The following is a 19,769-nucleotide window of genomic DNA, read 5'->3' as shown; positions in this document are numbered from 1 at the left end:
TATCCCTCGTGTTGTTATTTCGGGTACTTGTGCAAGACAAGGCCTCCACGAGCTGAACGGTAGTGATGGATCCAGACCTGAGAAAGATTCGTCCTGTGAGGGATCACTACTTAGGTATTGGGACGGCGATATCACTCAATCTCAGAGCCATTATCCGTCCAGAGAGTCATGACCACATCAGCCTTTGATAGACAAATTCGAAACGTCCTTGGCATAGGATCTTAGAGGGCGGTCGATTGACGGTATGTGAAACTGGGGAAACGAGGCATTCCCATCCCCATAGCCCACACTCTCGGTACCCCGGAGTTAGTCTCATTCGTCAGAATACAGGGTTAGTAACGAGCGATCGGCTGGCACGTCATTTACCGTAATTCTGGGTTCATCCGGCATGAAAGAAGTGCTCGCTCTGGAGGCTCTGTGAGTCTGACACATATCTCGCAGGGAGACGACAAGCCGAGCCAATTTTCCCATGCGGTCTCACGATTTTGACAACTTCACTTCAGCTTCTGCTCACCCAAAAGATGGGATTGAAAGAAAGAAAAATCCGGATTCACAGCCGTGGCGCGCTTGTTTCTCGTCTGCATCTTGATGCAGGGCTTTCTGAAGACCTTCATCAAAAAGTGACTCGCACGTGCAGGAAGCGTAGCTCTTAGTCGATTCACATAGCCCACTCTATCGCGCGAAAGCACGCTTTCTTTTCCGCAAATTCCATTGGGACCTGCAGCAGCGCAGGTCTTCTAGACTGAAAACTGTTTCTTTTTCTCGGCTTCCTAAGCCCAAGTTCCGCCCCTCCACGGCCCAATCGCACAAGACCTGCTTGGTAACTGGTTTTCAACGTGTCGTGCGTGTGTACCCGCGGCTGGGGTGCCACGAGGGGTAGGGGGTCCTTTCACACTCTTAATCTCTCTCTCCCTTTCTTACACGGCTCTTGAGATTCCCTTGCCAAGGGCCTACCAATGGTGTGCCATGATCCGATGTCTGCATCTCGGACAGACAAATAATTTGGCCCTTGCAGCAAGCCGGACGGGTTCCTTGCAGCGCAGTTAATCTGAGGCACACCACCCATTAGAGCCAAGTGGCTAGTGAGGTTTCCCACAGGGATCCCACGGATCCTAGGGAACATCCTCTCATCACGCAAGCTTATCTACCTTTTTCCATGTGTACGAGCCCTACCAGACGCAAGTGATGGACCCCCCGGAGCTGTTCCGAGGCTGAGGAGAGGGGTTTCTGCGAACCACGTAGCGGCGATCTACCTATTCATCCCGCCCGCGTAGCAAGCACACCACTAGGCACGACGCTGATGCTAGTCAAGCCACTTTCGCTAGTGTCCGCAAGCTTGGTCTCGTCTGCAACGGACATGGCCAGGCAGGGATGCGGACTACCTACCTAATTCTCAGATTGCTTATGTCTCGATGGGCAAAGCAAGCAACAGACTGCGGATGACCTGCAAGTCGCGAGTCTATGATGGAGGAACCGCATAGCCAGCACTATCGCTGAGGCAATCGCGAGATGAACCAAGGGAAGAAGGAGTCTAAGACCCAGAACAGACGCGATATTGGTGGCCGACTGTTGGCTCTCAACCCCACCATCCCTTGGTACATCGCGTTGGTTTCTGTGGAAGTCGCCGTGGGAAGTGCTTTTTCCTATGCCGAGTCTCTTGATTTGATGCTCATGGTGGTGCCTCTCTCGAGATGCCTCTGGGTGTATAAGACTTGAAGGTTTCCAGGCCCGGTTGTCTGGAATTGTTCTCATCTCCACACCAGCGCAGTCATCTCCTGCATCTCTTCCCATCGACAAGCTCCAGACATTCACTCTTTGCTCTTTTCGAAGTTCAAGAGTCGCCAGTCTTTAAGAGGTCCAGTTACTAACAGCAGTCATGAAGCCTTCCACCTCTGCCGTGTTGGCCGCCCTCTTTGGGTTCGCCGCTGCTCAGTGTAACAGGGACAACTGCCTGAGAGGTGAGTGATCCTCAACCCCTACCTCGACCCTGGGCGGCGATCTACAATAGGAGGGCCACATGGACTGACTAATACCCCCACGTGTAGCCATTGCTGCCAGTGCCTTCACCACCAGAAGCGGTACTGCCGACTGCTCCCGGTACCTGCAGGTGACCGTCTACCCCGGTGCCACGTAAGTGCCTCTATCACGAACCCTCTCAACTCCTCCACTGCCCATCATCCAGAAGGACTAACACCTCAGCAGGACGACCACCACAACCGTGACGGTCCCGACCAGCGGAGTCTTCACCTCCACGGTGACTCTCACTTCCGGCGGCGGCGCCGGTCCCGTTGAGACCAGCCTCGTCGTCGAGACCGAGTTGGCCTCCTCCACGGCCACCTCCCTCGTCGGCGTCACCCAGACCACGACCGTCGCCACAGAGGTCGTCATCGTTCCCACCACCATTGTCGTCTCCTCTACCCGGACCCTCACCTTTGGCACCACCGAGATCACCACGGTCGCCACCGAGACCCAGACCATCTTCGAGACCATTGCGCTCAAGAAGCGCCAGGCCGCCACGACCGCCATCTCCGCAAACACCTTCCCGGCCTACGCTTCCGCCTGCAGCTCCGTCGCCCGCTACGCCTCGGCCTGCTCGTGCCTCGGCGTCACGCCCAACACGGTGACCTCGGCCGTCGCCACCGCCACGGCAACCGTCTCGGTCCCGGCCACGATCCTGTCCACCTCCATCGTGACCGTCACCGTCTCCGGCAGCGGATCTCCTGGCTCCACGGCTCTCTCCACGACCACAACGACCTCGACCGCCGTCACTACCGTCCTCGCCACGTCCACGGCCTTGGAGGCGGTCACGGCCACGACCTCCGTCGGCAGCACGTCTACGGAAGTGGTTGAGGAGGTTACCTCTGTGACTGGTACTTTCTTTAACAACGCTACTTTCACCACCTTCGTTACCCGCACCACCTCGCTGCCCCCTATTTTCAACACTACTATTACCATTGGACCCTCGTCCACCACGTCCGAAGCCGAGTCTTCCTCCACTGGTTCCACCATCTTTGACAGCACCAGCACCGAGGCTAGCTCTTCCGCTCCCTCTTCCTCTTTCTTCCCCAACTCTTCTACCATTATCTCTACCATTTCAGAGACTTCTTCCACCTTTACTTCTACCATTTTCCCCAACATCACTTCTACCGGATCCAGCTCGGTCCCCAGCGAGTCTTCCATCACCTCGACCTTCTTCCCCAACACCACAATCACGTCCGAGTCGACCACCATCACGTCGAGCTTCGCCTCCACCACCGTGTTCCCCAACACGACCACGTCCTCCGTAGAGAGCGAGTCGAGCACCGTCTTCCCTACCAGCAGCGGCTTCCCCAACACCACAATCACCTCTGGCAGCGAGACCTCGACCGTCTTCCCTACGACCACGCTCTTCCCGAACTCGACCACCTCCGAGACCGCTTCCGTCTCGCCCACCTTCTTCCCCAACAGCACGACTCTCACTTCGGGTAGCGAGTCCTCTGCCTTCCCTTCGTCGACTCTGTTCCCCAACACCACCTCGGCCACCACCGTCACCGAGTCTTCTTCTACCTTCACTTCCATCTCTATCTCTAGCTTCTTCCCTAATGTGACTTCCACCGAGTCGTCTTCCGCATTCCCTACTTCCACTCTCTTCCCCAACGTCACCTCCACCGAGTCCTCCTCCGAGTCCTCCACGGTCTTCCCCTCGTCCACTCTCTTGCCCAACACCACGACCCTGACCATCTCGGAGCCCTCCACAACTCTGACGTCCACCTCCACCTTCTTCCCCAACGTCTCTTCCACCGAGTCGTCGGCCCTCTCCTCCTCCACCGTGGCCCCCAACGCTACCCTGACCGTCATCACCTCGGGCACCGAGACCTCGACCCTGTTCCCCACGTCGACCCTCTTCCCGAACTCGACCGCCATTGAGTCCTCCACCATCACCTCCCTGACGTCTTCTGTTGGCCCTACCTTCTTCCCCAACAGCACCACCTTCACCGGTGAGCCTACCGTCACCATCAGCATCATCAGCTCGACCTCCACCGAGGACGTGAGCTCTTCCACTTCCGCCTCCGAGACCTCTTCGTCGGCAACTTCTACCGCAGACGAGTCTTCAAGCTCTACCTCCGCCTCCGAGACCTCCTCATCAGCCACTTCGACCGCCGATGAGTCCTCCTCAACCTCTGCCTCCGCCAGCAGCACCTCTACCTCGGACATCTCCAGCACCGCCTCCTCCTCCAGCGCAAGCAGCACCTTCGTCACCAGCACCCTGACAACAGTCACCTCCTCCTCAACCTCCTCCTCCGCAACGCCCACCTCAACAGACGTCATCGCCCGCAACCTCTGCCTCAAGGTCGCAACCGGCCCCACGCCCGGCTCTGTCGTCGCCCTCGGCTCAAACCGCTTCACAATCAAGCCAGCCGGCACCGAAGCAGCCCTCTTCGACCTGAACCTCTCCACCGGCCAACTTTTCCAGACCAACGGCGAGCTCGTCGCCGTCCCCGCCCCCTACGCGGACGACAACCGCCCCGTCAACGGCTTCACCCCGCGCCAGACCCTCGTCCGCAAGCTCGCGCCCTTCGTCTGCGCCACGAACGGCCAGTCCCTCCTCGTCGGCGTCCCCCTCAACTGCACCGCCTCCGGCGACGACGGCGTCAACCAGAACACGTACTCGCGCTTCTTCTACAACCGCAACTCGGCCGACTCGGTCCTCCGCGTCGCGACCGCGGGTCGTCCCTTCATCAACAACAACCAGGCTATTACCTTGGCTCCCTTCAACCAGGGCGACTGCTAAATTCTTTCTTTGGCCGGTCTTTGAAACCGGTGTTCTTTCTTCTTTGCAAAACAAACGACAGCCTACGAGGCCTAGAATCTCTGTACTTTTACCATGATTGGGCGGATTTGGGAGCCATAATCATGTACTATATACTTTGGACCCGCGTAATGGATAGCTCACTACATACACTCGTTACAAATTGAACACTTTCTTTTCTGATACATTAGCCTTCAAAGACTTTCCTGATTACGTTGTCGTACTGCGACTTGAGAACATAACTTGATCTATTCCTGTTGTCATCAAAAGGCTAACCTCTCGGTATAAGACTAGCATCAATCGTAGTTGACCAGCAAGTCTGAACATTGAGATTGATGCATTATTGAAGAGAATACGGGTCTTTTGCGCTTCAGCGCATGTTTTCGGTCTCAAGGCTACTTGGAATGGTGAGTGGCCAGTTTTAGTAATGTAGAACCATGATACGACTATTCTACGTGCTGACATTGCCGGCAAATATTGACTGAACGAAAGAACGTGTCATAATGCTTCGTTAGAATTAAACTCACGATGAATCAACTGTTGTATTAAAACCAAGAAATGCATTTAGTAAGCGGGATACATGGAGACACAACATCGAAAGCTGGTCTGCCAAGAATTCCAACTGGGCCGGCATTAATCCAGTTTCTTGACCACGATCGACAATGCGTTCCGGCCCTTCCGATCCCAGGGGTTCCGAAGGGCATTGCGGCTTTTGTTCCAACATTCATTCGATCTAAATCTCGACAAACTTGAGCTTGCCGTCACCATCCTCTTCTTGACGATATCAAGGTCTCACTGCTGAGCTGAGGTTAGACACGCGCGTCTATCGTTGTCGCTCACGTGCCGCTGTTCGGCAGATTCCTGGCTCGGGCGGCGCGGGGACCGCCGACCGGGTCCGCAACCGGCCGGGGCGCAAGATCCAAGCCGGAGGGAGCCAGCCCTGCCCCGTGGCCCGTGGCCCGTGGGCCAGGAGGCCTTTGCAGGACATCGGAAAGCCACCCGAAAATACCTACCTCGGCACGCTTCGATCCATTCAATCTAGAATACAATTGGCAATGCCACAAACCTGGATGACGAAGATGGCTCATCAACCGTTCGTACGCCGACGGCAGCTAACATCGGAAGGGAGACCAAAAAAAAATAGAGGCTGTGCACTGCCGTAGTTCGTAACTTTGTACAAAGTATTCGTAGCGTGCCCACTTTCCGTAAACATGCTTTTGATCCGTCCGTTCGGTAGCTGTGAGCCACGTTCTCATAGCATCGAACCGGCGCCCGCCCGATCGTACCTTGATTGAGGTGTCGAAAAATAGCAGAGCAGGTGCCGCAATCGAGGCTGAAGCTTATAGCCTGATATCGAATCATTGCGACAAAGCGGCTATGACGACCGAAACTTCTTTGAGTGAATTCTAGCATTGAAGCGGGAGCGGAAAAAGCTCGGACGGGAAACCGACAATGATGCAGAGGCCTGAAGGTGCAGCTACGGATACCTAGGACGAGTTAGGTATCCTAGCTCTCATAAGAATCTTGCTACATATTGGCTTGCAGATTTGATGTCAGCCCTAGTCAGCCGTCGACTGTGGAGGTCACTCGTGTCTGCACAGCTTGTAGTCATGTTTGACGTTGACGCCGTTCAAAGGCTCTAAATCGAATCTTGATGCGTACAGTCAAGTGGTTCGATGGCGGCCAAACCGAGGGAAGAGATGAACGGCAACCTAGGAGTTACTAGACCCAACTGAACGGATACGATACGCGCAACGGAAGCGAACCCGGCAACCGTCGCACTGTCCTGGTGCAGGGACCGCAAAACTGGAGCTCGATATGGAGGCCCCCGTCTGCGACGGTCAAGCTTTTTTCGTCTGAGGCCGCAAGGCCAACAATACGGAGAAGAGCGTGAGCCAATGGCCGGGGAAGTCTCCACTGAACGGGAGCTACGACTTGGATTTCCCAAAGTGGAAGACGAAGACGGTGGGGCCGTTTCTTCCATCACCGTGAGCTTTTTTTTTGTTTTTCTTTTTCTCCCCTCGAGGGTACGGCCATTTCACTTCTCCACTTTGCCAAGGAAGCTTCGCCACCACAAGAGGGGACCTTCAATTCGCAACTCACCGCGATGGAAGGAGAAAAAAAGAATGGAGAAACGGCCAATTTGGTTCTTCAATTTCAGAGTTATTGGCCTAGGTCATGACGGCGAGTCATCCAGATCATGGATGGATAATCGTCGCATGGCTTTGTCAGCCCTGACCGTCTCGCGCTCTCTCTCTCCTTCACGGCGGAGGGAGAGGCAAGCAATACTGACGAGAAGTACCCGCCGTATGTTATGTACGCTGTACTATTTACGCGTTGTGTTACGGATGCTTCAATGGCTGCGATACTGGATTTCGTTGCGAGATTGGCGTATGAGTGTGACATGTAAAATGTGAAATGCAGGGGGCAGATGTGGGCTCTTGGCACCGCCATGATTCAAGGGGAAACGAATTCGTGATGAGCCGCCGAGGGCACTCACAGCCAACAGGAGACGTGACGAACACTGGTGGAACGTGATGATAAACAGACTGAACCATCCGGTCCACGGGAAACATTGGATGGCGGGCGGCATGTGGGAAGGACGGCGGCAGGCAGATCCATGCCGTCCGATTGAAACCTGCGTCCTCCGAAGAAATGCTGCCGGATGCGCGTCTGAGAAACGTCGTCGTTGAGCATGGAGGCAAAAACTGCCGGCCGACAGGCGCTCCGCCGCTCGCAGCCGCACGCGGCATCTTGTTGGCCCAAGCTGGAAGGCTGTCGTGAAGGCAGCGAGAACCGGGAAGTCATGGCGTGTCTAATATGGTGTACGGAGCACTTAGGCGTGGCTTTCAAGGACTCGCTGACTGTGCAGCGGCTGACAGCCACACGAGTATCCGTCACAAGCAGCGGCTTGAGCTTGAGCTTCAGATCCAGGCATTGAATGCCAGACGTGCCAACTTGGATTATTAAGGGGACTCCGCCAAGACCCAGTGTGATGTCGGTGATGATGGCCAGAAAAGTGCTGGCGAGATTGGCACGAAATGAACAAAATATGGCGCCTGGCTCGCCTCGTCTCGCCTCACACGCCAAGGCCCGAATATACCAGCGCCGGCTTGCAAGCTGCGGGCACCGCATCGTGACTTGCCGCACGGCTCCAGACGGGAAGTAAGCCTGAAAACAGCAGGATCGTCGTCGCGCCGCCCGTTTTTCGTATCGGCATTCGTACGGTGCTCGTGGGTACGAAGCAACACTGCTTGCTGCCAATACACGTCCGGTGCCCTGCACGTAGACCGGGCCTGGCCATCAGAGACTCAGGGCTTCGAGTGAGGTCTCCAGGACACACAGACGGGGACTCTCGGGGGGTTGCAACTGTTGCCTGTAACGTCTTTCAGGGGCACTAACCATCGGTGAGCAAGGCCTGGGAACTACAGGTTAGCTGATGCGCATCAGATCACTGGTGGTCGGTCGATGAGTCGTGAATTTCTGAGGCACGGATGGGTAGGTACCTTTAGGTATGCACACGCACAAAAGTACACCAAGTGACACACTACCTAGAACAAGAGGGAGTGAGAGGGAGCAATAGACTCACTGAACAGGAATCGAAGGCATCGGAGCGCAGAGTAACCCGACGCTGGCTGGCAAGCTGCAACTCCGTACCTTACATTGCAGCGTCTTGGATTCTTGGCAGTGGAATGAGTCGACAGCGAATCAATCTCGATCAAGGGCCGAGGGAAAGGTGGAGCAGGATATCAATGCTGTCAACGGCCTGGGCCAGGAGAGACCCGTCTGTGGTATCGTGTGGTCCAATCATCGGCAAAGCTGCTATTTTCTGCGTCTCTTCGCCCCCGTGGAGGTGCATCTGTACGAATGTGCCTGTGCCAGAAACAAGAAACTCGAATCCAGGGAATCAAGCGATCAACTTGGGCGCCTCCACGTGTCGACGGCGGTCGGGCTCAGCCCAGTGGGCAGATGGATGGAGCGAGTGGAGGAACTGCGATGCAAGTAAGCTCGACCAGCAGCCAGCGTGGTCGTGCGTGCCCAATTCTTTCTGCCTGGAGATCAGGAAGCAATATTGTTATGCGTGGTGATGATGGCCAGAGTGTACGAAGATCCCGTTTGGGAGTTGATGGCAATGCAGCAGTCAACAAACTACCTTAACCTAAGGCAATTCGTAAGTGCAGGCAGTCACGCAGTGAGAGTCGTCACTCACCCAATTGCTGTAAAGGCAACTGCAAAAAGAAGAAGAAGGAGCAGTCCTGACGAAGTGGAGCCGCATGGCCCCTGTTTCAGCTCCGCCCCCCTGCTCCTTCCACCGGTTCTCACTGGCTTCCCACCTGGGTCCGAAATGTGGGTTCCTTCCCCGGGGCTGGCCGCTCCAAGTGCCCCACACCCTTGTCTTTCGCTCCTTCCCTTGGCCTGACATTTTTTTTTTGGTAGGCCGGGGCAGGAACAGGAGGAAACACGCGCCTTCCATTGGGTGAAGCGAGGCAGGCATTGGCCGTTTGACGATCCGGCAGCGGGAAAGGTGTGAAGGTCTGGACTGAAGAGGAAAGGCGCCAAGGGGTGCATCTGTGGCCTGCAGGAGCGAATGTTCTTTCTCAGAGGAAGGAGTGAGCCATTGGACCAAGGAGTGGTAGGTAGTGCTGTGGAAGCAGGAGCGAGAAAAGACGGTAAAAAAAAATAACATGGTCATGAAAAATAATAGTAAAAAAAATATTGGTGGCCGCAGACAGACGCGACGGTGACATTTCTCTCCTCTTGGCTGCTGTTCGCCTCGTACTTACTTAACAAAACATCTCCTATTCATATTTCTTCCTCCTCCTACACTCACTTTCTCCTTCCGACTCTTTTCCTTCCTCTGAAAACCGCCCTCCTGTCACTACTCTCCGCCACACTTGTTCGTCTTTTCTTTTCGTCCGACACTCGCTTTTCACCAGTTCAACCCCCTGATCACCGAATTCCTACTTCACGGTAGCCGTACCTGTGCTTACCACACCATCTCACCTCCTGGCCCTGGTCAACGTCCACACCATCAGCGCCCTTTTCGAGTTTAACTCCCGTCTAATATCCCAACCTCACACAAGGTCCCCCCTCCTTCTCTCACCATCTTCCCGACCAATTTCGTTACCCCTTCCAGCGCTACCGCTTCATATACCAAACACTCCCGCGCCAAAAGCTGCCTTACCGTCCTTACGTAGTACGGTCCTTACTCTTTTCGACCGACCATCCCTCACTCCCGCCGCCATCGCTGCCGATTGACGGACAGGGTCTGTCTAGAATCGACAAGTTAGGAGCATATCAATAAGCTCCTTCTCCCCTTCCCGCTCCCCTTCTTCCCTCCCACTCCCGGATATGCCACACCTCAACACCTCGGCCTACGAAGTTCCAACAATCAATATACCAACAAACGACTCCGGAGTCACGCCTCACATCATGGCTGAAGAAGGCGGCCACGCGCCCACGGGCGGTAATAACCACAACCCTGCGAGCGACAACCAGCACCACCAGGATTTCACCATCAAGCCGCGCATGACCGACTTCAACTCAGAAGAGATCCGCGATACCATGTCCCCTACGGGCCCCATGACTCCGAACCCGTTTAGCAGAAAGAACACCAGCATTGACATTGACGACTACTTCACTGGTCCTCGCGACATTCTCAAGCACTCCAAATGGCCTCTGTTCATGCAGATGCACGGCAGCATTCTGCCCAAGATGATCGTTCCCTTGATCTGGATGTCTCTGTGGGCTGCCGCTATCACCGTCATTGACAAGTACCGTACGACTATGGGTGTCGACTCCGTCTTGCTTACTGTCCTGGGTTTCGTCGTCGGTTTGGGTCTTTCTTTCCGCAGTTCTACCGCCTACGAGCGCTACGCCGAGGGTCGCCGTTACTGGGCTCAGCTCATTCTTGCGACACAGAGTCTTGGCCGCGTCTTCTGGATCCATGGTGGTGACAATGAGGGTATCGATCCGAGACAATCGCTGCTCCGCAAGGTTGGGTGCATGAACTTGCTCCTCGCCTTTTCCGTCTCCCTGAAGCACAAACTTCGCTTCGAACCCTACACCCAGTACGAGGATCTTGAGCATCTCGTCTCCCACATGACGACCTTTGCGCAAGAAGCCACGTCTGCCGAGCCCGAGAAGATGACCCTGAAGAAGAAGAACTTCTTCAAGGAGACCGGCGAGTACCTCGGTGTTTCTTTCGCCGCCAGCAACCCCCGCAAGACCATCAAGAAGGCCTCCCGTCCTCTCGGCAACCTGCCCCTCGAAATCCTCTCCCACATCTCTTGCCTCGTTGACAAGATGGTCGAGGATGGCCAGCTCAAGGTTCCTATGCAGCAGACTCTCGCCTACAACAACGTTGCCCTCCTGAACGACATCATGACCGGAACCGAGCGTGTCCTGACCACGCCTCTCCCCATTGCGTATGCCATCGCCATCAGCCAGATCACCTGGGTCTACGTTATGCTGCTTCCCTTCCAGCTGATTGACAAGCTCGGCTGGATCACCATTCCCGCCACCGTCGCTGCTTCCTACATCATTCTCGGTATCCTCTTCATCGGTCGTGAGATTGAGAACCCCTTCGGCGAGGACGTCAACGATTTGCCTCTGGAGGTCTACTGCGAACAGGTTGCCTCTGAACTGGATATTATCGCTTCGTTTGAGAAGCGTGACCCCTACCGCTTCATGGAGTCTTCCCAGAACCTGCCCCTATTCCCTGCCAGCATGGCGCCCTACCACATCTGGATGGGCCGTTCCGAGAACCGCGTCCGCGAGGCCATCAAGTCCAAGCATAACACCGTCTTCGAGTTCCGTAAGAAGGTCATCCTCGAAAAGGTGGCGTCAAGGGCCGGCAACACCGCAACAGAGAAGAAGCCTAGCAGCGAAGGCACCACCACTATTAACGGCGATCACAATGTCTAAACAGACGGCGTGTGCTTTCGCTTTGCTTCGAGTCTTTTCTTCATCTCTCCTCCCCTCTATTTGCATCAGAAAGGGTTTGGGCGAGAGCGGGTTTAGCGATTTGCGTCAAGGAGCATTTACGGCACGGAAAAACAAAAGATTCTTTCATACATGGCCCCGACAGGTGGCTTTTTGCGGCATAGGAACGGTTTCGGATCTTTCTTTTCACTGTAATTACCTGATTCCTGGATGACACAAGGACAGGTGTGGTTTTGAGCGCGGCATTTCCTCTCATGGCATTGAGACGACAACAGAAACAACATACCAAAATTGAATGCAAAACATTTCAAAAAGAAGGACTTTCTTCAGAGTGCTGAGTGAACTATATTGAATAATACGCATTCGTGTCTTGATCTCGCTGCTGACTCTCATACTCGGAATAGGCATTGCTCTTCCACCTTGACGACAAGATCCCATCCTCGATCTCGAAAGTCTGGGTACTAGGTATCAAACAACGGCGCGGGCCGCCCTCCGTAAAGTGGGTGTGCGAGTGGGTTTCCTCGGACCTCGATTGACTAGGGTCTGAGGCAGAACGTCAGACCAAGCGGAAACCAAATCAAACGTATAGTGTATGCGCACGACTTTTACTTATAGGTTACTTTGGATCGAAACCAGGGGCTATTTCCTCACCTGCGAAAACCACGACGTCGATTCATGGGCCGTTCTAGACTTCTGCGCAATGCTCGATCTTGCGACTTTGCTTCCGCCCTGGGGCCCGGCGAATGGTAGGCAACCCAGGCTCGGGGCATCGGTCATGTTCATACCCCGGTCTTGCAACCTCTCAGAGGTTTTCTCGCTATGGATATCATACTTGCCTACGGCAAGCCGAGCCGGCCGCCCGTCAATGTAGCGCCCGGCTCCGCGTTGTTTAGTTTGGGACCGGAAGATGAATTTTGACGCCAATGGAGGGGAACGCCACGTAAACGCCACGAGAATCAGTGTCTTATGACGGACCCGCCGGTGTAACCGAGATCTTTACATCATATCTGTCCACCTGCCCAAGCAGCCATGCCTGCCATGGTAGGGCTTTAATCTGACAAGGCGTGACAGGTCGATCTGGTCGATTCCGAGTCTTCGGACCAGATTTCCGGGATCCTATCGATCGCCCCCAAGGGTCGCTTTCTCCACTTGGCTGAAGACACCGTCGCGCCTCACTACGTATGAGCCTTGTGTGCGTACTTTGGTGTGTGACAGGGTCCACGGAAGAAATGGACTGAACGACTCATCCTCTACGACTCAAGTGTTAGTTCGAGGGAGGATGCAACGATTGGTAGCCTCGGAAGGGTTCATGTTTGTCGCACGTCGAATTCGGAGCTGGTTCGTGCATGGACTCTCTTATCGGCCGATATACCCTAGAGGGCGCCTTGTAGCGGGTGAGACATACCGCTGAGGAACAGAGCATCTTCAAGTGCTGAAAGAAGCTCTCAGGACGTTTTTACGAAATGCTAACAAGTTACCGGCTCCGATTCCGAATTCGGTGGTTCGAATGCGGCTATGGGAATGGCTACATGTTTCAGGAGAGGCGAAAGTTCTTCTATGATGAAGATGAATTTGGAACAGAAGCAAAAGTTGGACTGGCGTGCTTGAGTGCTTCGCTCTATCGAACCCAGGTGGGAAGAAGATCCAGCCACGAGTGGGCGCACTCTAAGCGTGGATCGGTTCGCCGGATCCGGAGCGACCATCGTGCAGCCGGGGACGCGGCCTCTGAGACATTCTCTTTCCGAACGCATGCCGGGAATGGATTGAGGCTCGTGTAAGCGCAGAACTTTAAGCCCGTGGCGTTCTTTTGCGCGTATATGTGGTAAAGGCCTTTCCTCTTTCACCGCGGGGGGCCCTACCTGTCTTTTCTGGTTCTGCTCTTCTCTTGGTTTTTCTCAATTCCTTGTTCTTGTCCTGAACTCTCTTGCTTTTGTTCGACTGCATGCTGTCATCATTCACACTCGTGTCTGAAAAGGGTAATATCAGTTGAGGGCTTCAAGTCCCCTAGCTCACAAGCAGCTCGGAGGGGCTGCGAAGCCAACCTCGCACTCGCTTCGAGATAAACGAACCGAAACACGACTGGGACTCCCGTCGCCCAAAGGACGGAACCCAGAACCCCGATGCGCGTCTCAGAATAAAGATTGAGAACAACGAGGGCATCGAAATTACTCAATGTTGATCTGGCCCGGGCTAGAAAAGGAAGACATGGACGTGTCTTCCAATGAGACCACCGAAGGAGGCTTCGGCTCGACGCAGATACAGTCGCTTTCCCACGAGAGCCTCGCCAACATGATGCTCGGCGTCATCATTGCGGTGCTCGTCGTCACGACTGTGTTTGTCGGGCTGCGGATCTACGTGAGGGCGCGGGTTATCAACAAATGGGGTGCCGACGATACGATGGTGACGCTTTCGTTTGCTACGGTGGCTTTCCATGGTATCATGCTGTGTTTGGGTAAGCCTTTCTGATATCGGACTCTTGGACGCTGTCGCGGAGAAGAGTTGTTCAGGTGGAGAGGACAATCATGATGGAGGAGTTCATGGGCTGACGTGGGTGAGAGGGACACAGGTACCAGATTCGGACTTGGAAAGCATGTCTGGATGACGCAGGCACAAACAATTGAGAAAGCTCAAAAGGTAAGCTTCTCCAAACATGGAAATTACATCCTTTCTCTTGATGCTGATTGCGCATGCTACAAAACAGCTCGCAATGTTCATCATGATGATCTACAACATCGCCTTCGTCACCATCAAGATCGCCTTCCTACTCCAATATCGCAAAAGCTTCCCTCTTCTCATGGTCGAGATGTTGTGCAACGCTGGCATTGCATTTCTCGTCTTGTTTGGCGTATCGCTAATGGTCTCGGCGGGCATCACGTACAGTTTGGTACTCAAGCGCGAGATGACGGATTCGCCCGTCAGTGTGTTGGGATGGTGGCTTGCCAACGCGTCAATACACCTGCTCACAAACATCTTCATCTTTGTTTTGCCGCTACCGCTGCTCGGGAGGCTGAGACTTCGTCGAGGAGAGAAGCTGGCTCTCGTCGTTTGCTTTGCCCTGGGGCTACTGTAAGTTGCAACTCCTCGATCCTTCATGAAAGCTTTGATATTAATGCGGGTTTGTTCCCGCCCAGAACATGCGCAGTATCCGTCATTCGCATCGCATATCTCCCAGGATCTTTTGACATGGTCGACATGACGTACGACGGGATATCCATCATCCTCTGGTCCGTCGTAGAACTCTCTTGCGCAGTCATCTGCTGCTGTATCCCCACCCTCCGACCGCTCGCAGAACGAAGACAACGAGGCCTGAATGACGACTACGACGACGCCACCATCTTTGGCGGAGGCATGTTCAGAGAGGACACGACTTTTGGCGAGGGCCCGCAACGCGTTCGCTCAGGTATGAGCGGGGTCAACAACGAGAGGATATCGTCGTCCATCAGCTGCGCCTCGGAAACGGGCATGAGGAAACCCGGTCCGACCTTTTTCTGGCTGCGCACGCGGAAGCAGAGCGACCACTCGAGCATCAATGGCCTCGACGACATTGAGCCCGTGCCCATGCCTCCGCACGCGGGGTCCATGATGGCGGCGGCCGCTGCCGCGATGCCGGTGGTGGAGGTTCACGGGGTCCGACGGGAGAGCGAACACGGCATCATCGTTGTTGAGAGTGAGCGTGTCGAAGGGGGCGTGGAGCGTGAGCGTGGTATTCCTCGACGAGCGAGCGTGAGGAGTAGCTTGCGGAGTGATAGCAGTCTCGGCGTGGCGTTGCGTAGGGATTTGAGTGTGAGGAGGCACATGAGCATAGCGTTGACGGAAAGGGATTCAGATGATGATGTGTACTATTTTGGTGTCAATGAGGAGGACGTGGACTTGGAATGCCCGACGCCACTGAGTCCGCCGCCAAAATGTCGCAAGTCGACCAGTTCTTGATGGGTCGATGGAGGTCTTTGCAGACTTTGTAAAACATATTGTACAGCGTTTGGGTGGGATGGTTTTTGATTCATTCATGGCGATTATGGAGTTTTGCATTCATGTGGCGGGTTCCAGGAGAATATCATCGTATAAGTTAATGATGAAGAAGATATCGGAACTATATGCATTGAAACATATCCGCTCAGTATCAGTCTACTCGCAGACCGGCATCCTTCAATAGTGGTAAAATCTTCTCGCCAAAGTACTCCAGATCCGGCGCAAAATCATAAAAGTTGATCTGAACACCATCAATCCCGACCTTGTGCAACGCATCCAGCTGTTCAACGACCTGCTCCGGCGACCCAATAATTTCAATATTCCCTCCCAAATTCAGCCCCTTATTCTCCTTGGCATCCTTCCTACCCCGCCAAGCATGGGCATCACTATCATACGCCCCGTTCGCCGTACCAAACTTCTTAGTGCCCGCCTGGATCTTGGTTCCCTCGGCGATGCTCTCCGCATACGCCCATGCCTCCTCCGGCGTGTCTTTCGATACAATGATCGGGTTGATGATGATCTTGACCCCGCTGCGGCCCTGAGCTTCGATGGCAGCCCTGATGTTCGCGATATGGGCCGGCAAGGTCTCGAGCGCGCTGTCAATGTGCGCCGTCCCAGGCGAGGTAATGAAGATGAGGTCAGAGTACCGCGCGGCGAACTCAATGCCTGCGGGCGAACCCGTCGCGTTGACGAGGATCGGGCGCCCAAAATGCGGCTTCGGCGTGACCCACGCATTCTCGAGGCGCCACGGCGAGGCTTTACCCTCGTACGAGATATTCTCCGTCTCGTTCCAGAGACTATTCACCACGTCAAACAGCTCGCCCGCCATCCGATACCGCTGATCATGCTCGATGCGCTGCCGACCAAACATCTCGTGCTCCACGGCCCGATGGCCCGTGACGACATTGATACCCCAGCGTCCCTTGGCGATGTGATCCAGCGTAGCGCCGTACTTGGCAATGTGCAAGGGATGAAGCGGCCCGTAGAGGACATGCATGGTGGAGATGAGCAGGATGGATTCCGTCACGGCGGCCATGGCGCCCAGGGCGACGAAGGCGTCGAGCGAGGCCTCGCCGTCGTAGCCGCCTTTGGGGAGCCATTGGGTGCGGCTGAAGGCGAGTTCGAAGCCGAGCTGTTCGGCGCGGCGGACGAGGGCGACGTTGTAGTCGAAGGTCCAGGTGTTTTTTGTGGGGTGGGTGGAGAAGTTGATGTCTTGGAGGTTGAGGAAGAGGCCTAGGAGGAGAGGTTGGCGAGAGGCTTTGCGGAGGGGGCTGTCTTTGAAGTCGAGGGGGCCTTTGAGTTCTGGGCCGCCTTCGCGGACTGAGGTTGCAGGCATGGTAATTGTAATTCGAAGTTTGGATTTGGGAGGTGAACTATATTGAGGCTCAAACGTGTGATTCTTAAGTGTTACAGTGAGGTTGGTTGATGAGAATGGGAGTTAAGGCGTCTTGATATATGTACTGAATCCTCATCGGTATTTGGTATTAGACAAGTTTGTTCAATGTTACTTATGTAAGGTAGGTTGGAGATGACGCGCAAGTGAGGAGCAATGTCGAGATCGCATCCTGCGCCGGTTCATGTGCATGATAATTGCCGACCATCTCCGCCATCGGCCGACTTTGAGCACGCCATCGAGTGTTATCTCAACCCTCCACACGACTTGCACTGGCATACGCGTGAGACGACTGGTCTCTGGTTATGTAATGTTGAATGTTGTAAGTACGAATGCTGTAAGTACGAATGCTGCCAAACTTCGGATGATCAACCGATTTTTAGGTATGATACCTTGAGTTTATGTGGGTTCTAAAGCTTTAACCTAGCTGCCTCAGACTTGACAATGGTCGGCACTTCATCCTCTAGACTCTTCTCCTGTGGCTTCCATCCGAGAACTTTCTTCGCACGCAAGGCAGATGCCCGAGAGTTCAGGCCCCAGCTGGCTGCCTCGAAGCCAGCAGATGACTTGACGGCCTCATCATAAGACAACTCCCGGACTTCAGGCTCTTGCTTAATGAAGCCCTGTTCATGTGCTGCCTTCCCTACAAGCTTCGACAAGTCATCCCAAACATGCTCGCCATTCTCCGTGAGGAAGTATCCCTTGGCACCCCAGATCTCCTTGTCCTCCTTCCGAGATGGGTCGAGCGCGGCCTCAACCAGCAACTCAAACACCACACTGAGGTCATGAACGTGAACGTTATTCCACCGAGCAAGTCCCTTTCCAATACGGGGACTATAGCCCTCCTTCAGCACAAATGTAGCCAGTTCGTATACCTGACGGCCTCTTCCCGACGCGGGTCCTCGCCCTTGGCCGTAGATCGTGGGAGGGCAGACGATGGCAGTCTTGACGGAATCGGCGTGCTTGTTGCCGGTTTCAAGGACGATCTCGTCCACGTTGCGGTGGAATGCGGCAGCTGGCAAGTTGACCAGCTCGTCGACGCCATCGTAGTCGTTGAAGACCTTGTCGTCGTGCTCGCCAAACGTCTTCTTGACTTCCGAGTCGAAGTAGGTCAGGATACCGGTGCCGCCTGTGTGCAGCCAGAACCCTGGCCGGGATGACGAGTGGCCCGATACGAGACCCTTTGCGATGGCCTTGGCTGCCCCTGCGTGGTCTGAAGAGTCGGCGGTGTCTGAGCGAGGTGAGATAAAGGTCAGTGGGGGGTCTAGCTCGTGTCTAAGATATAGACAACTTACGAAGTACGACATCAGCCCATGCTGCCTCGCGCTCTAGGGTTTCCGAATCATCGAGTCCCCCAATGACAATCCTGGCTTTCGGGTACTTCTCGAGAACCTTGTCTGCCTTTTCCTGAGTTCGGATGAGGAGCGCGTATTCGAACTCGGGGTGCTTCTGGTACAGCTGGTAAAGGGCGTCGCCGCCGATGTAGCCCGTGGCTCCTGTGATGAAGATCTTGGCAGTCATTGTAACGCTTTGTATCGTATACAGTTAAGATGAGGAAGCTAAATTGAACTGCGGGCTCGCCTTATAAATGGCAAGGAAGTGATGTTATCACTGGCGTGATTTACGTGTGACTTACGTAGCTAATTATTGCTGTCTTCTATGACGTCGGCGTGGATTTCTAATCGTGAGTAAACCGCTCCCGGAAATATGTTTAACCACCTAGGGAGAACGGGAAGTGATTTCCGTCTTGCCTCACCCCACCGGTTGCGAGCAATCATTGGCTTCTGTCATGTTACGAGCCGTCTCTGATGGTTCTAGATGCATCACTAGTCGGATTAAGCTTATTTTTCTGATGACATGAAGATTATCTGCTTTTACCAGGAGAGCCGTGCGATCGAGTTGAGGCTACCCACGTTGGCGGGGTATCGCAAAATGCCCCTCACTTCTATTTTCACATGGTCCCACCTTCGTCAGAATCCGAGCCCGCCCTGCCAGATCAAGGGGAGAACACATTCCGACAACGTTGCCTTGAGCCTCATACTCTGTCTGCGTACTTACATGGACCACTCAAATGCGGCATATCTGTTCGTTCATGAGGAATACGTCCATATGTGACTGTGGACTTTCACAGTCTCCGGATTGGCAAATTCCAGCGCCGCAAAAGTCTTCATATCTGCCGCAGCGGCCATAAATGCTGCAGCAAGTTCCCTGCTTGCCAGCACACTTGCGATTCCCGTTGGCATATCCGCAGGTCCCATCGGTGGTGTACACCTTGTGGCCCCAGCAAATACCCTCCCAGCAGGTGCCCGGAGCACAGTCTATGCTGAAGCGTGGTGAACATGGTCAGCATATTCGAGTTCCGGTGATAGACGGCCATCAACATTAGGAAAGGATCGGGACTCTATCACTTACTCTCTCTGACCACATCGCCAGGTCTCAGAGTTGCAGCATTGCCCGTTCGTCCCGACACAGGTGACCCCCGGACGCGACGGACCACATATGCCATCCCACGCCCTTTTCGGTTCAACGACTAACGCGAGTGGAAAGATAAGTTTGGTTACAGTACAAGCTCGTGCATTGGGGTCACGTACATCCGCGAGTGCAGTATGAGGCGCAAGGAAGTATGTTCCCGCAGTCTCGGTCCAGAGAAGGGTTGAGGAAGAAGAACTTGTC

The 19,769-nt window shown here is 54.6% G+C and overlaps 5 protein-coding genes across 5 annotated transcripts; 3 read left to right on the top strand and 2 right to left on the bottom strand.

Moving 5' to 3' along the window:
* Nucleotides 1-1,774: 1,774 nt before the first annotated feature.
* On the top strand, nucleotides 1,775-4,771 carry HER10_EVM0008267 (uncharacterized protein; the record flags this gene model as incomplete). The annotated part of the gene is made up of 3 exons (XM_035477794.1): nucleotides 1,775-1,958; nucleotides 2,046-2,130; nucleotides 2,203-4,771. Exons 1-3 carry the CDS (start codon nucleotides 1,877-1,879, stop codon nucleotides 4,769-4,771), a joined length of 2,736 nt encoding a protein of 911 aa, XP_035329719.1. The 5' UTR covers nucleotides 1,775-1,876.
* Nucleotides 4,772-9,596: 4,825 nt separating this feature from the next.
* On the top strand, nucleotides 9,597-12,009 carry HER10_EVM0009537 (uncharacterized protein). Its single transcript, XM_035479023.1, has one exon. The coding sequence runs from the start codon at nucleotides 10,142-10,144 to the stop codon at nucleotides 11,714-11,716; it is 1,575 nt and encodes a 524-aa protein (XP_035329875.1). The 5' UTR covers nucleotides 9,597-10,141; the 3' UTR covers nucleotides 11,717-12,009.
* A 1,496-nt stretch (nucleotides 12,010-13,505) lies between these two features.
* Nucleotides 13,506-15,824, top strand: HER10_EVM0009281 (uncharacterized protein). Its single transcript, XM_035478772.1, has 4 exons — nucleotides 13,506-14,186; nucleotides 14,301-14,368; nucleotides 14,436-14,800; nucleotides 14,866-15,824. The coding sequence occupies exons 1-4, from the start codon at nucleotides 13,907-13,909 to the stop codon at nucleotides 15,662-15,664; spliced, it is 1,512 nt and encodes a 503-aa protein (XP_035329836.1). The 5' UTR covers nucleotides 13,506-13,906; the 3' UTR covers nucleotides 15,665-15,824.
* Nucleotides 15,825-15,854: 30 nt separating this feature from the next.
* HER10_EVM0001014 (methanesulfonate monooxygenase) lies at nucleotides 15,855-17,039 on the bottom strand (the record flags this gene model as incomplete). Its single annotated transcript, XM_035470778.1, has 1 exon — nucleotides 15,855-17,039. One exon carries the CDS (start codon nucleotides 17,037-17,039, stop codon nucleotides 15,855-15,857), a length of 1,185 nt encoding a protein of 394 aa, XP_035328827.1.
* Nucleotides 17,040-17,499: 460 nt separating this feature from the next.
* HER10_EVM0004160 (uncharacterized protein) lies at nucleotides 17,500-18,746 on the bottom strand. Its single transcript, XM_035473812.1, has 2 exons — nucleotides 18,392-18,746; nucleotides 17,500-18,327 (listed from the first exon to the last, which is right to left on the bottom strand). Exons 1-2 carry the CDS (start codon nucleotides 18,615-18,617, stop codon nucleotides 17,507-17,509), a joined length of 1,047 nt encoding a protein of 348 aa, XP_035329187.1. The 5' UTR covers nucleotides 18,618-18,746; the 3' UTR covers nucleotides 17,500-17,506.
* Between the last annotated feature and the right edge of the window lie 1,023 nt (nucleotides 18,747-19,769).

Source organism: Colletotrichum scovillei (genome assembly GCF_011075155.1).
Source record: "Colletotrichum scovillei strain TJNH1 chromosome Unknown Contig00009, whole genome shotgun sequence".
NCBI lineage: Eukaryota > Fungi > Ascomycota > Sordariomycetes > Glomerellales > Glomerellaceae > Colletotrichum > Colletotrichum scovillei.
Note: the sequence above shows the minus strand (reverse complement) of the source record. Positions and strands in the feature narration are given on the sequence as shown.